The 13935-nt window shown below is 39.9% G+C and overlaps 2 protein-coding genes across 11 annotated transcripts in view; one reads left to right on the top strand and one right to left on the bottom strand.

Annotated features, from left to right (window-relative positions):
* The window catches only part of FAM13C (family with sequence similarity 13 member C), a 220291-nt gene extending 209378 nt beyond the window's left edge, over nucleotides 1-10913 (top strand). For 3 of the 5 annotated variants that reach the window (XM_043550247.1, XM_037904807.2, XM_043550249.1), the window contains 4 exons: nucleotides 2831-2926; nucleotides 4420-4619; nucleotides 7453-7554; nucleotides 9036-10913. In XM_043550247.1, coding sequence (XP_043406182.1) covers nucleotides 2831-2926; nucleotides 4420-4619; nucleotides 7453-7554; nucleotides 9036-9159 — 522 coding nt within the window. In that variant the 3' untranslated portion in view covers nucleotides 9160-10913. The remainder of the gene's footprint in view (nucleotides 1-2830; nucleotides 2927-4419; nucleotides 4620-7452; nucleotides 7555-9035) is intronic. The other 2 variants (XM_043550246.1, XM_043550248.1) reach the window with 1 other exon arrangement.
* PHYHIPL (phytanoyl-CoA 2-hydroxylase interacting protein like) overlaps nucleotides 9366-13935 on the bottom strand; it is a 194387-nt gene continuing 189817 nt past the window's right edge. For 5 of the 6 annotated variants that reach the window (XM_043550267.1, XM_043550269.1, XM_037904810.2 and 2 more), the window contains one exon: nucleotides 9366-11955. In XM_043550267.1, the coding sequence (XP_043406202.1) occupies nucleotides 11421-11955 (535 nt within the window). In that variant the 3' untranslated portion in view covers nucleotides 9366-11420. The remainder of the gene's footprint in view (nucleotides 11956-13935) is intronic. The other variant, XM_043550268.1, reaches the window with a different exon arrangement.

The raw sequence follows: 13935 nt of genomic DNA, 5'->3' as shown, positions 1-13935 counted from the left end.
CTGAAAATCTTACACTTCATAACGGTAACAGCCAAATTGTCAGAGCAGGCCCAAGATCCTTACACAATTGTGTGATTACATCTATATGTACAGTTAACTCGACTGCAAGGGCAAATCAGCCTTAGTAGCTATTGTGTGTGCAGGCATACAGCCTTAGTAGTTATTGTGCCATGAATGCACATTAGTGGCAACTGCCTGTGCATATATAGATATAGAACTGTACACAAATGTAGAATGTCCCTTTCTGAAAACTTGGCCCATAGCAACCAGCACAACACATGCATTTGTATGTATCAAACAGTTGTATCAAATGTAAGGAATGTACTTCTAAGTACCTACCTTTGAAGGCTAACTAACTGCTTAAAAATGGAAAACACTAATTAAAAACATATTCAGTGAAAAAATTCAGAAACTCAACTTGTTACAAATAAGATTTTACCTTTATATTTTTAGCAAATACTAAAAATCAGCCATAAACAAAATGTCACTGTTCTACAAACTTCACTGTGGAAGCAGGAGTGCAGCGAAAGACTACACTAAAGAAAGCGGCCAAGTTGCTAATTACTATTAAAACAGCAGGCTTAGGAATGTTACTGGGGTCACCAGTGAGCATGCTGGGAAAGTCTGATGATGTCTTAATGAGAGAGAGGGATGGCTCTTCCCTCCTTATCTGAAAAGTCAGCCAGAGGAGAAGCTAAAAGGGGCTGTAGCCTTAAAAATATTTTTCTCCATTTTGTAGGTCAAGGGCAAGGAGGCCTGTCAACTGCAATGAAACTGAATGTGATGATTGGGAGTAAAAACAGCACCCACCTTCCCCTACAGAGGGCAGCAAGCTAGGGTAGAAGTAGCACTCACAGACTACAGTGAAGGATACATTAGAGATACTCTATAACTGGATTAGATTAGACAGGTTGATGGCATACAGCAGCATTCCGCCGCTCTCTCTTCCTTACTCCATATACCTCAATAACTTTCCATTTCTGGGCTATTGCCCATGCCTGCAGCCTGTCCATATCCTTCCACCTCTGCCCCCACATACTCACCTGAAGTTGTGGAGATGATTTCTACACAGTAGAGTGGCAGCAACTCCCATGGGTGCTTAAATGGTCAGTGTGGAGATTGACAGGGATTTGAGAATAGGGTGTTAAGGAGTACAGGGAGGAGATGAACTCATTTGCAGGTGATTCCTTTCTGACAATTTTCAGAGTGGTAGCTGTGTTAGTCTGTATCAGCAGAAAGGACGAGGAGTACTTATGGCACCTTAGAGACTAACAAATTTATTTGAGCATGGACGATCCCTCACTCTCACAGATCTTGGGAGACAGGCCAGTCCTCACTTACAGACAGCCCCCCACCTGAAGCAAATACTCACCAGCAATCACACAACAAAAACACTAACCCAGGAACCTATCCTTGCAACAAAGCCCGATGCTAACTCTGTCCACATATCTATTCAAGGGACACCATCATAGGACCTAATCACATCAGCCACACTATCAGAGGCTCGTTCACCTGCACGTCTACCAATGTGATGTGCGCCATCATGTGCTAGCAATGCCCCTCTGCCATGTACATTGGCCAAACCGGACAGTCTCTATGTAAAAAGAATAAATGGACACAAATCAGACGTCAAGAATTATAAAATTCAAAAACCAGTCGGAGAACACTTCAACCTCTCTGGACACTCAATTACAGACCTAAAAATCACAATTATTCAACAAAAAAACTTCAAAAACAGATTCCAACGAGAAACAGCGGAACTGGAATTAATCTGCAAACTGGACACCATTAAATTAGGCTTGAATAAAGACTGGGAGTGGATGAGTCATTACACTAACTAAAAACTATTTCCCCATGCTAATTTTCCCCCTACTGTTACTCACACCTTCTTGCCAACTGTTTGAAATGGGCCATCCTGATTATCACTACACAAGTTTTTTTTTTCTCCTGCTGATAATAGTCCTTAATTGATTGGTCTTGTTAAGAGTTGGTATGGCAACCCCCATTTTTTCATGTTCTCTGTGTGTGTGTCTATCTTCCTACTGTATTTTCCACTGCATGCACCTGATGAAGTGGGCTTTAGCCCACGAAAGCTTATGCTTAAATAAATTTGTTAATCTCTAAGGTGCTACAAGTACTCCTCGTTCTTTCTGACAATGTTGCCCTACAACAGGTATGATGCAATCATAGAACCACAGAGTTGGGTCATCTAGTCTAATCCCTTGCCAAAGATGCAGGTATCGTACACAGTTAAATAAATTAGGTATGTTTTTTCCTCTTTGGGCTACTGTGACTGGCCAACTCTTTCTTTTAATAGAGTAGGATGGCCTGTTGAACAGCCAGAATCCATAGCCTTATACATGACTTATGCAATCTGATAGGCTGTAAGTATTTTTGGTTGGATTGAGTTCATAGTACACAAACTAAAAAAAAAAAAAGCATTATCCCTAAATTAGGCGCATCTGATGCTCAGGGGTTAACTAGAGAGAGAACAGAGAAAACTAACTCCTTTAACAATATCTGCATCTTCAGAAGGGAAACTAACCAGTTCACCCTTTTCCAAAAATGAATAGCTCAAGGAGGCAAAGATTCCACCTGGTATATTTTTCATTAGAAAAATTACATTACACTTTTGTTTTCAAATTGTATACTGTGATGTTTTATGAATTATGCTACTGTTACCATAAATACGCATAAATATTAACTCAATAATAGCAATATTACATGTATGGCCAAATTCTCCTTAGCTACACTGGTATAAATGAGAGCAGAATATGGCCCATAATGCTTGTGTTTGAGAAGAATGTACTTTCTTACGGTTTCTTTTTAGGTAACTAAACAAGAGAGGAGTCTTATGAAGCCTCTTTATGACAGATACAGAATTATCAAGCAACTTCTCTCGACACCATCTTTGATTACAACAATTGTAAGTGGGAAAGAATTAGTATTTATTGTAAAGAAGCTATACGAGATTCTGAATTGTGCTTTGTATGCCAGTTTAGTGACATTCTAATCACTCTTACACATGCCGGGCTTATAGAATGCTTATTGATCAAATCATCCAGTTGATATTTGAAGAGGAGTAAACATCCTACATGAATCAACCCCAAACCATGCCAGAGGTCATGATGTAAAACATCAATTTCTGAATCAATCAGTTTACATGGGTGGGGACGGGATCAGATGAGGGAGTTCAGCTTTTAACCTTCACCATTACAAACAAACCTACACCACAAAATGAAAGCTGTGTCTATCTGTATTATACTGTTAATATATCCTCCTTGATCTTTGTTTGTTGAAAATACTTTCATTATTACTTAGCACATTAAGATCTTAGCATAACATTTTGATCAATGCTATACCAGTGTGAAAGAAAGAAAAGCTTTTCATGTATGTGATTCTGATTGTTAAAAATAACAATGTTTTTTTAAAAAAGTATAAAATACATGTCAAAAATTGATGCGGTAGAACTGGTCCAGAACTGGTGCCTTTACTCTCACTGGGTAGTGCTTTACCTTGTGAATTCCCCATTTCAGTAGCACTTCTTGCAGGATGAGGTACCACTGAATGTGAGCTGCAGTAGCCCTTTGTAAATCGCTTGTCTCGTCACTATAAAAGAAAATACTAATTACAAAGCCTTGTTCCACATCTTGTGGTAATGTTAGCATGGGACTTGCACATGAGCTTCAGGGAGTTATAGGCACCCTACTCTCATTGAATTTCAATGGGGTTCATTGATTCCTTTGAAAATCCCAGCCATAACCATATTACTTCAGAATCTCTTTAAAGCTTCCTTCATGTTACTTCGAATGAACTTTGGTCAATGCATTTTTTAAAATCTATAAATAACAGTTTTTAAGAAGTGGACAATTTCATCATCTTCTTGTACTGTAGTACAACTGTAAAATGTGTTGCAATATGGTCATTCTTTTTTTGATTGCTAAAACCATTTGTAACTCTAAAAATACCTCTAGAATTATTATTTTATGCATATTGTAGCTTTAATTTATGAACTGTTGACACTAAATAGTACAAGTTTACTTTACGGAGAATTAAACAAAGGGCTCTCTCGTTGCAAACCTTACTCATGGGGAGTTTAATTGATTTCAATGGGACTAGTTTAATGAATAAGGGTTTCAGGATCATGCCCTAAATCCTATTTAAAAGCATGCTCTTGCAAACGTTTTGTTGTATGAGTAATCCACAGTAATTAGTAGAGCTACTTATGGAAGTAAGGGCCAGATTCTGCCACATTTAGTCATGGCAAGTAATGCCTTACAACGCAATTTGCCCCATTAGAGGTTGTAGTGAGAAATCTCAAAGTGTGTTTAGCTATTGGTTTTAATACCTGTAACCTCTTGTATTTTCAATAAATAGTATGTAGACAGCTAATTTGATGATGATGTTACATATTACAAGCAGGAGGAAGAAGATTCAGATGAAGACCGTTCTCAAAGCAGCCATGAATTATCATCCAGTCCGGCATCTAACATTCCTGTAGATGACTATCTTTGTTGCTCAGATGAGGAGAATGAGCCTGCAATTGTTTCACCTCTGGATGAAAAAAAGGCAATCAAACAACCAGCCCTGTCTCTGTCCAATTTACATGAGGCCACAATGTGAGTGTTGCAATTTTTCTTCCTGATCTTCTCACTCCCCGCCCCCCCCCCCGCAAAAAAAACAACCCAACCACACACTTACATGTTCTAGTCACAGCATGATCTGTACTTACTGTCAAAATCTCCCAAGGATCAGGAAGCTCTAGACCTTAAGGATTGAGTTATATCCTTTTTATGAGAGAAAGCAGAGACAGGATATTTATGTGACCAACTTACCTGTGCTTTGCCATACTTTGTGTAATTCAGACAGCTCTAGAGAGAATTGCCTAAATGCAGAACGAGAGAGGCAGGGAAATATACATATATGAGAGAGAATGATATATGCAAATCATAGAATCATAGAATATCAGGGTTGGAAGGGACCTCAGGAGGTCATCTAGTCCAACCCCCTGCTCAAAGCAGGACCAATCCCCAATTTCTGCCCCAGATCCCTAAATGGCCCCCTCAAGGATTGAACTCACAACCCTGGGTTTGGCAGGCCAATGCTCAAACCACTGAGCTATCCCTCCCCCCAATAGGTAGAGCCCCCCAGTAGGTAGAGCCCACATGATGACATAATATAAATGATTTGTCGACTTACCTATTTTTGTCAGAAAGTTTAGACATTTATCAACTTAGTTTCTTAAAAGGTATTTGTGGAATAACACACGTTGAAGGAGGAGGCTTCAGTATTAGTGGTGGCTTGACCAACCAGGCTAGTTTTTTTGTTTTTTTTCAATTATATCTTGCAGTTCTATTGGTTACATTTCATATTTCACAACTGTAGTGTCGCTGGTGTGAAAGAGGACACCTTTTCAACTGAAGAATCTGGATTATATTATCACATTTCTAAAACGTACAATAGTAGACTGTAAGAATTATTGTAAATTCACGGTCTGGCCTGGTATAATTGTTCATGTATTTTCACTACGTGTTAACATAATTCTATCTATATCTTTGTTGAAGAAAATTATTGCTGTCAACAAGGGTGGTCAACAAACTCCTATAAGTGATACTAACAGTGATTTGGAATCTTATGTTTTGTATTTCTGTGAAAAGGGCAGTTTATGGTCAAGTTGTTTAGTTGTGGGGATACACGTGTGCTGATATCATTCAGCCCTGCTGCTCATTGATGAAAACACACCCTATGGATGAATGTGATCTCATACAGTAACTCCTCGCTTAACGCTGTAGTTATGTTCCTGAAAAATGCAACTTTAAGTGAAACGATGTTAAGCAAATCCAACTTCCCCATAAGAATTAATGTAAATATGGGGGGTTAGGTTCCAGGGAAATTTTTTTCACCAGACAAAACACAAACACACACACACACAGTATAAGTTTTAAACAATTTAATACTGTACACAGCAATGATGATTGTAAAATTTGGTTGAGGTGGTGAACTTAGAAGGTGGAAGAGGGTGGGATACTTCCCAGGGAATGCCTTACTGCTAAATGATGAACTAGCTTTCGGCTAAGCCCTCAAGGGTTAACACATTGTTAATGTAACCTCACTCTGCAAGGCAGCACGAATGGAAGGCGGGGAGACAGCATGGCAGACAGAGACAGATGTGCACTGCCCCTTTAAGTACATTGCCTTTAAAAAGATCAGGAAGTTGAGATAGCAGCTGCAGCCAGCAAGCTCTCTCCATCCTAAGCCCTGTCCAGTCCCCACCTTGCTCTATATGGAGAAGGGGTAAGTGGGGTCAGAAGCAGGGGGGAGGGGGACACCCTGATATTAGCCCCCCTCTCTCTCTCCCCTCCCCACAGCAAGCAGGAGTCTCTGGGAGCAGCTCCATGGCAGAGGGCAGGAGCAGCACACGGCAGTGGGGGGAGGGACAGCTGAACAAGCCGGCAATTGGTAGCCTGCTGGGCAGCTGCTGCACAGGGAACTTAGGGGAGCGGGGAGCTGCTGGTCCGCCCTGGTTCCGAGCCCCCACCAGCTCGCTGCAACGGGCTGCTCTTCCAGCAAGCAGTGGACAAAGCAGGCGGCTGCCAAACAACGTTATAAGGGAGCATTGTTCCTTAATTGATCAGCAACGTAACAACGAAACGTTAACCGGGACAACTTTAAGTGAGGAGTTACTGTATCTTATACTATTCCTTATATTTCCCATGTGTTTTGATTGACACCTGAGAGTCAGAGACATGAATAAAGGCAGTTAGGTCCTATTAAGTGAGTGAAGATAAAAAGAATGTATGTTGTTCTGTGGAACTCTCACTGTGTAAATGATGCAGCATGGAGAAGTGCTGCTGAGATTTCTCAGCGCATCACATTATTATGGAACGGTATCTTTTCGGACATATTCTGAAAGTGTTTTATCTTCTGCCTAAGGACCTTATCCTGCAAACACTGCCCAGCGTAGTTCTTACTACAGTCTGCAGTTCCATTGACTCACAATAAACAGCACTGCATTTGATGGTGTTTGCAGGATCAGGTCCTATGCTGCTAATCGTGTATCCCCTTTTTTACTTACGGGCCTGAAACTGTAAAGTCAAGTGCTTCCTGTGAGATGCTGAGCACCATGAACTCCACATAGAACTAAGGGTGCCCACAGGATTAGGGTCGGAGTGTTTTATTGCTTCCTTCCATAGATTCTCTGCATTCCCTTTATTAGAGGAGTGTGAATGACACCAAAAGCAAGGAAATGCTGTAGATTTACACTTGTGCTGTCATAAGTCCATTACACTCAGACTTGGAAGAAAATTTTAGGATTTCTTGAACTTAACAGGTCAAATTCTGCACTCAGGTGACACCTGTCACTGTGCACATATTGAAGGGCCACATCCAGCCCTAATGTTTTAACTATTTCTAAGTCCACATAGGCTTCAACTGCCTCTACCTCCTTTGTAGGCCTGTGCTTCTTGAACATCTCAGAGAAACAAGAGCTGACAAGAAAAGGCTTCGCAAAGCTCTGAGAGAATTTGAGGAACAGTTCTTTAAACAAACAGGAAGGTAAACAAAAACCTTTTTCACGTATTTTAAGCAGATGTTTATGTTTCCATTAAAGAACATATTCTTAGGCAGCAGGGACTTACCTGTAGTAATTGGGCTGGGGGGAGGGAGGGGATGGGACTGTGTTATCTTTTGTGCTTTCAGAGTCCCAAGGGTAGCTACAGCCCAGGATTGGAAGGAGACTGCTGGGAGCACCGTGGAGGCATCGGGTCTCTATGGAGATGATTTTTTGCTCCGACAATTCCTCCAGGATCTATGCAGATCCTTGAAGTTCTTCCAGGTTTAGGATAGCCCCCATAACATATCCTGTGAGAGGGCAAAGAGCCACAGGGAACTCTGCCAGAGGATCAGTCCAGAAATTTCCTTCCCTAGACTTACTCACAGAAGGAGCAATGTGATCCCTAGTCAGGGGTTGGGGTAGCCCAGCAGCAGCTGTGTTTGCCACACATGTACTATTAGGATCTCCTGATTTACAGAATTCATATACAGACAGATACATATAGTGTGTTTTGATAAATGTAAAGTTGAAATGTCATTTTCCTGGAGACTTTTTACCATGACTGGTATGTTGGTGGCAGGCAGCTCTGTCCCACCCCTCCCCTTTCTTAAACGGGCTAGGTGTGGCCAGAGGTGCAGGTAGTGTGGGCCTGATCCAAAGCTCATTGACATCAATAGTCTTTCCACTGAATTCAGTGGGCTTTGGATTAGTCCCTATGAGCAGAGAGGAGCCATTTTGTTGTTTATAACACAGACCTTACCGATGAGGTTTTTTTCTGTTCTTGTTTTTTGGGGGAGGAGGGTGTTTTTTGGTAAATTCCAGATTATACCTAAAACAAGGTGAGCTTTCATTCAGATTTTTCAAAAATGTGGCCTCCTCACACTTTCACATCACAATATTGCTCATCTTAAGAGGAGCAATGTGTGAGGGTATAATATTTAAATTGTTCAATCTGCTTAAATGCTACTGAATTCATGACAAGTCCTGAATGAAAACAACTTTAACTCCTTGAGTGATCTCAGGTAGGTCAGGATGATTTCCTATTGTGATGAAAGAACGTTTATGGTCTTAGACTCTATGGGCTCAGTCCAATGCCCTTTGGATCAATGGGAGTTTTTCCACGGATTTCCCTGAGTATTGGGGCTAGCCTATATATGGTTCAAAAAGAAAACCATAGTGTAGTACCATGGTAGTTATATTTTCCATAATCCTGTACAACAACATATCTGCATATTTTGGAGTGAAGTAATTATTACTTACACAGTTGACAAGAAATGTGATTACCTTGTATAATCTAAACCTCAGAATTCAGTATTTTAATTGCCATTCCTATAATCCTACTTCACAATAGTGTGCTCTTTTCATATGTCAATTTTCTAAAATTAGAAAAAAATGTAAAAAAAAAAAATCACAGCAGAAATCATTTTAAACCTCATTTTTCTTCTGTGTCATAAAATGACAGAGCTCTGTTTGACTGTTTCAGGAGTCCGCAAAAGGAAGATCGCATACCTATGGCTGAAGAGTACTCTGAATACAAGCACACGAAAGCCAAACTCAGGCTCTTAGAGGTTCTCATCACTAAGCATGATGTCTCTAAAGCAATTTGAAGTCAATGAAATACATAGCTAGTGTTTGCTAGCAAAAACCAAAACAAACAAATAATTTTACAGGTCTGGGTCTTTCTGCACAGTTATTAGATACACTGAGAATCTGATGCACTTTAATAATCTTGTTAACTGAGACTAGGAGAGGATGGCAATGTGTGTAAGAGTATGTAAACGGGAGGGAGTGAACTATATTTTTCCTTTTGGAATAGCCTTAATGTGCACTATGATAATGTTAGAAGTTAAGGGACACTGTAAAGTTGTTTCGGCCCTTAATCTTAAAATTTATAAACCATTAGGGCATGCCCTCCAGATTCTAAAAATAATCAAAAATCCACCACTCTGTCTCACTCAAAAGCAGTATAATCCACTATTTCTGTAGGCAAAACAACTTAGAACATCATATGTTAACTAAAAACCTGTAGACCAAATTCTACCCTTAGATACATAGGTGCAATTCCCATTGGCTTCAAAGAGAGGTGCATATACATGGACAAAATTGGGCCCTGAATTCTTGGAGTCAAGTAAATTGAGGCTGCTGGAGAAAAAGAAAGTGGTAAAATAACTGCCAAATGCAATCACAGTTTTTGCAAATGAGAAAACATCTATTTGGCAAAGCAACAAGGACTCAGTGGTTCGGGAAGGAATGCTTGTTTCAGGTTTGCCAAAGGGAGTATAAGACAATGTAAAGGCACTAGGTGCTGGCCTGTTAAATATGGTTGGCAGTACTTTTATAGTACCCTAAACAAAATTCAGTAAAATAAATTGATCATACAATTGATTTTTAGTTCTGTATTAAACTTAGCACTTTATTTTGCCTGATGCTATAAAATTTTGCTTTTCTGACTACCAAAGCTTGTTTGGAAGCATGCACTTTGTAAAATGTTAAAGTATTTCCTGTGTTAGATATCTATATTAAAATAATGAGGAGAATAGTTTATTGTATTCTGACAAGATATTTTGGATAGATAAATGTATGCAGTATATAATTGAAAGTCATGGTTGTGAGATGAGGAACTCTGGCTGCCTTGCTTCCTAAAAATAAGACTACACAAATATTTTTCTGTTGGAATTATACATCCTTCAGCACACCCCACTTTGTAATGTAAAGGGATTTTCCTCACTCTTGTGACAGATCATTTCTGAGTAAAGTGCAATATTTCACAGAAGGATTGTCAGCATTTTGTATTTTTCATTACAAATCAAAGACAGATAATGGGAAAATGTCTATACCAAACATGAAGGAAGAGCTTGAAAGGGAAATTGTTGCATCATGTTTAGTGTTTTGTTTAAATTGCCATTTTGTATTAACTGCATATAAGCCACCTGTTTTGCTATCTTAAGGAAATGTTCATTTTCTGAAGTCTATTATATACCAACCACGTTTGTATTTAATGTTTCAGCATGATTTTAAGTAGTACACATTTTCAAATGGTTTGGAGGAAAAAGTGTGACCACTACACAATGTGGATTTTTTTTTTTTATTTCTATGAGGTTTGCTGTTTCACTGTATTGACTTGACAATTTATAACTTTTATGAATCAGAATGATCTCCTTTCTAAATCTGTTTAATTAAAGTAATCTAAGAGCAACAGGAACAGATACACAACTATTTGAAGTTTACAAACTACATCTTTGATAAGGGAAAATGGTTTCATGACATATGTATACAATTGCTATTAAAATGTACTCTATATATTCTATATGATTGTATAATATTTTATACAACAGTACAAATAAAATATTTTTCTATTATATTTATGATGTTTAAACACAATTTTTGTTTCCAGTTAGCTAATATAAATAACACTGTCAAACAACAAGTTGGAAGTGCTGACATTTCTAGGCTTCGAGATTTAAATCATGCTGCAATTACAACCTTTCATGCTGTTTGGAGTTATCCCAGTGTTTGTTCAGTAGCTTAAAATAAATGCATATTTAAACACCATTATAAGCCATTATTTTTATTTTGCTAAAGCGGTTTATATAGGTTTTTGTTATGTTTGGTCAGGAACAAACAAACAAACAAAAATTGCAGCATCTAGGTGTAAATGTTGTCAGAAAGAAAATCCAGGACTTCTGTTCCCCTAATGCTATAAACTATTAGAAGGAAGGAAGAAGGTTATACTAAAAATGCTATTAATGAATCTGAAAAACTGGTGTTTGCTTTTGGTGACAGCGGCATGTGCATGCTTCTGAAGAGAACGTCTGACAATGGAAATGGACAACAGAGGTTCAAAGGCTCCTATATACTGGGGTAGGGATTAACGTCCAACACTGATGTTGCAGGTCTTGCAACTGGGATCTTTTTTTGCATTTGCAGTAGACGAGCTCATTAGCTGATGACCAGTAATTTCTGCAACTGTGCCGAGGGAAAGATCCACAGGATCAGTGTAAATTACTTCTAAAATAACATCCTGGGCATGGTGATAAACCATGATGCCATCTTCTTCGGTGCAGGTCAGAAATTTATTATCCTCTGAATTTAGCTGAGGAAGGCGCTGCTTACAGAATTCATCTCCTGGTGACCCAACAGGGGCAATAACAAGAATAACATAGTGATAAGCTGTGTACATGCAGTAGAAGTCCCCAAAGTACAAGTTAGTATTTGGATTGAAAAGTTTTTCAGCTGCAATCTCAAACCTGTATCTTCCATAAGGTGAATCTTGTGGTGGCTTCCCCGTGTTAAACTCAGTGTTGCAGCTAAAGAAGATGCCTTCCAACTTCCCACTGATTGGAGAGCCATGGCTACCACTGTTATCCTTAACAGACAGCTGCATTGCATTTCCATGTTGGTCTCTAAAAATGAATGACTATTATTGTTTGTTTTGAAGAGTGAAGAGTACAAGTTTGATTACTTATAGGACTACCACCGTGTCACAAGGGACACAAAGAGAAGCCAGTCATCTGAAAAATAAGGTTAACGCCACCCCACTCTCAAGGGAAAGCAAAGACAAATAAATGAAGACATGACCAGGGTGAGAAGGAATTGCTTTTCCATCTTGTCTCTGCTTCTGGAGGTGAGTTGTGTGGATGAAGAGGCAAAAACAGTACAGGAAACCCCACCCACCATATTTTTCCTCAGCAACTGTAACAATAGTGGGATTTTAAGTCTACACTGAAAGTTACAAATTAATTTTTTTTTAACGTTTTCAGTGGATGCTGTACACAAATTCACATGAGGGCTAGTCCCCCCCCCCTTTTTTTTTTCCAGTGACACTACGGCAGGGGAATACCCACATGCCCTCCAAAACCTGCGGCTTACTCTGCTCCTACTTACACGATCGGGAGTAACTTAAGCAGACACAAACAGTCTTTCTCTCTGTTTTATTTAAATAGGTCTTCACAGATTTTGTGCTTAACCACTGTGGAGTCCTGCTTGTGCAGCTCTGGAAGTTAGAAGTGGTGATAATAAGATGATAATCTCAGTCTAATAAATTTGAGGAGAATTAATCAGTTTTGGCCCCACTAAGACCCCATTTCATTTTCTTCTAAAGAATCTTTCTCTCCACATTGCTAATACATGGCCCAATTTGGCTGCCATTGACTTCAGTGGAAGCAGGACTGGGCCCAAGACGAGATATAATTTAGTTCTTTCCAACTGTAATTATCCTAAACCCAAAAATACACAAATCCAATCCCTTGCATTGCAGTTCAACTGTTAGTGAAGTGCACAGACTTTTTATATATATTCACATACATACACAAACATGTCCAGGGCGTATCACACTTTCTGTTTGCCTAAATGCTTTCAAAGTGCAATGAATCTTCAGCATCCTCATATCTAGAAAAAATATTTTACTATCACCACTTGGGTTAGGTCACTTCTCTTGTCAAAGCTATGACTGATTTCCTTTTGTTTTCTACCTTGGTTGTAGGCTATTAAGTCTCAACCACAAGACAATTCCATCCCAGGTCTCATGTCCACCTGCTCCTTTACATTTCACAGAACTCTTGCCACCTATCTGGTGTGCTAAACCGCCATCATCCCTTCATGCAAATTGACCAGTCTTAAAACAGTTTTCAGAAAGCTTTCTAACATTAATTCACCAACGAAAACTGCTTGTGTTAAGAACGCCACGCTCAATTCAGGCCATCATGTGGTAGTGTGGGGCACGAGCTGTTTCTCAGGTTGGTGGTAGCGAGTGAAGCTCCAATGCCACTGTGCTATAAATATCACGTGAGCGCTTTTCAGTCACACACTCTAAGTATAAGGACAAACAGAATGGCTGATTGACTTGATGTAGCTGAAGGCTGAACACTGGGAAAGTCCCTGTTAACTGAGAAGCCCCTGAGTGAATCTCAGTGAACTGCAGAGAGGTACGGCCCAAACTCTGGGTCTGTGATGGAGCGTCTAACTCAGCAAGACAGGAGTGGAGGGGCACCTGTGCTGGCATGAGGGTTATTCTCAGTGGTATCCCAGCTCACTGAGTGACAGTCTTGAGGGGAGACTGATGCGCAATTTGTCCAGGAAAGGGCTGCACACCTGATCCTCATACCTACTGGGTGGAGTATAAGCTTTATCCAGTGTATAAAGCTCATACAGATCTTATACATTGAGGTCTGGGAGCTGGAGCTAGGTGACCTGCTGAGCTGTTTTCAGTTAAGGCTGCAGCTTTGGGGGTGTGGACCAGACCCTGGGTCTGTCTTGCAGCAGGCTAGTGTGTCTGGCTCAACAAGACAGGGTTCTGGAAGTCCCAAGCTGGCAGGGCAAACAGGCTCAGAGGTAATTTCAGCACATCAGGTGACAGTCCCAAGGGGGTATCTTGACCAAACCCA

The sequence above is a fragment of the Chelonia mydas genome, chromosome 7 (assembly GCF_015237465.2).
Source record: "Chelonia mydas isolate rCheMyd1 chromosome 7, rCheMyd1.pri.v2, whole genome shotgun sequence".
Lineage (NCBI taxonomy): Eukaryota > Metazoa > Chordata > Testudines > Cheloniidae > Chelonia > Chelonia mydas.
Note: the sequence above shows the minus strand (reverse complement) of the source record. Positions and strands in the feature narration are given on the sequence as shown.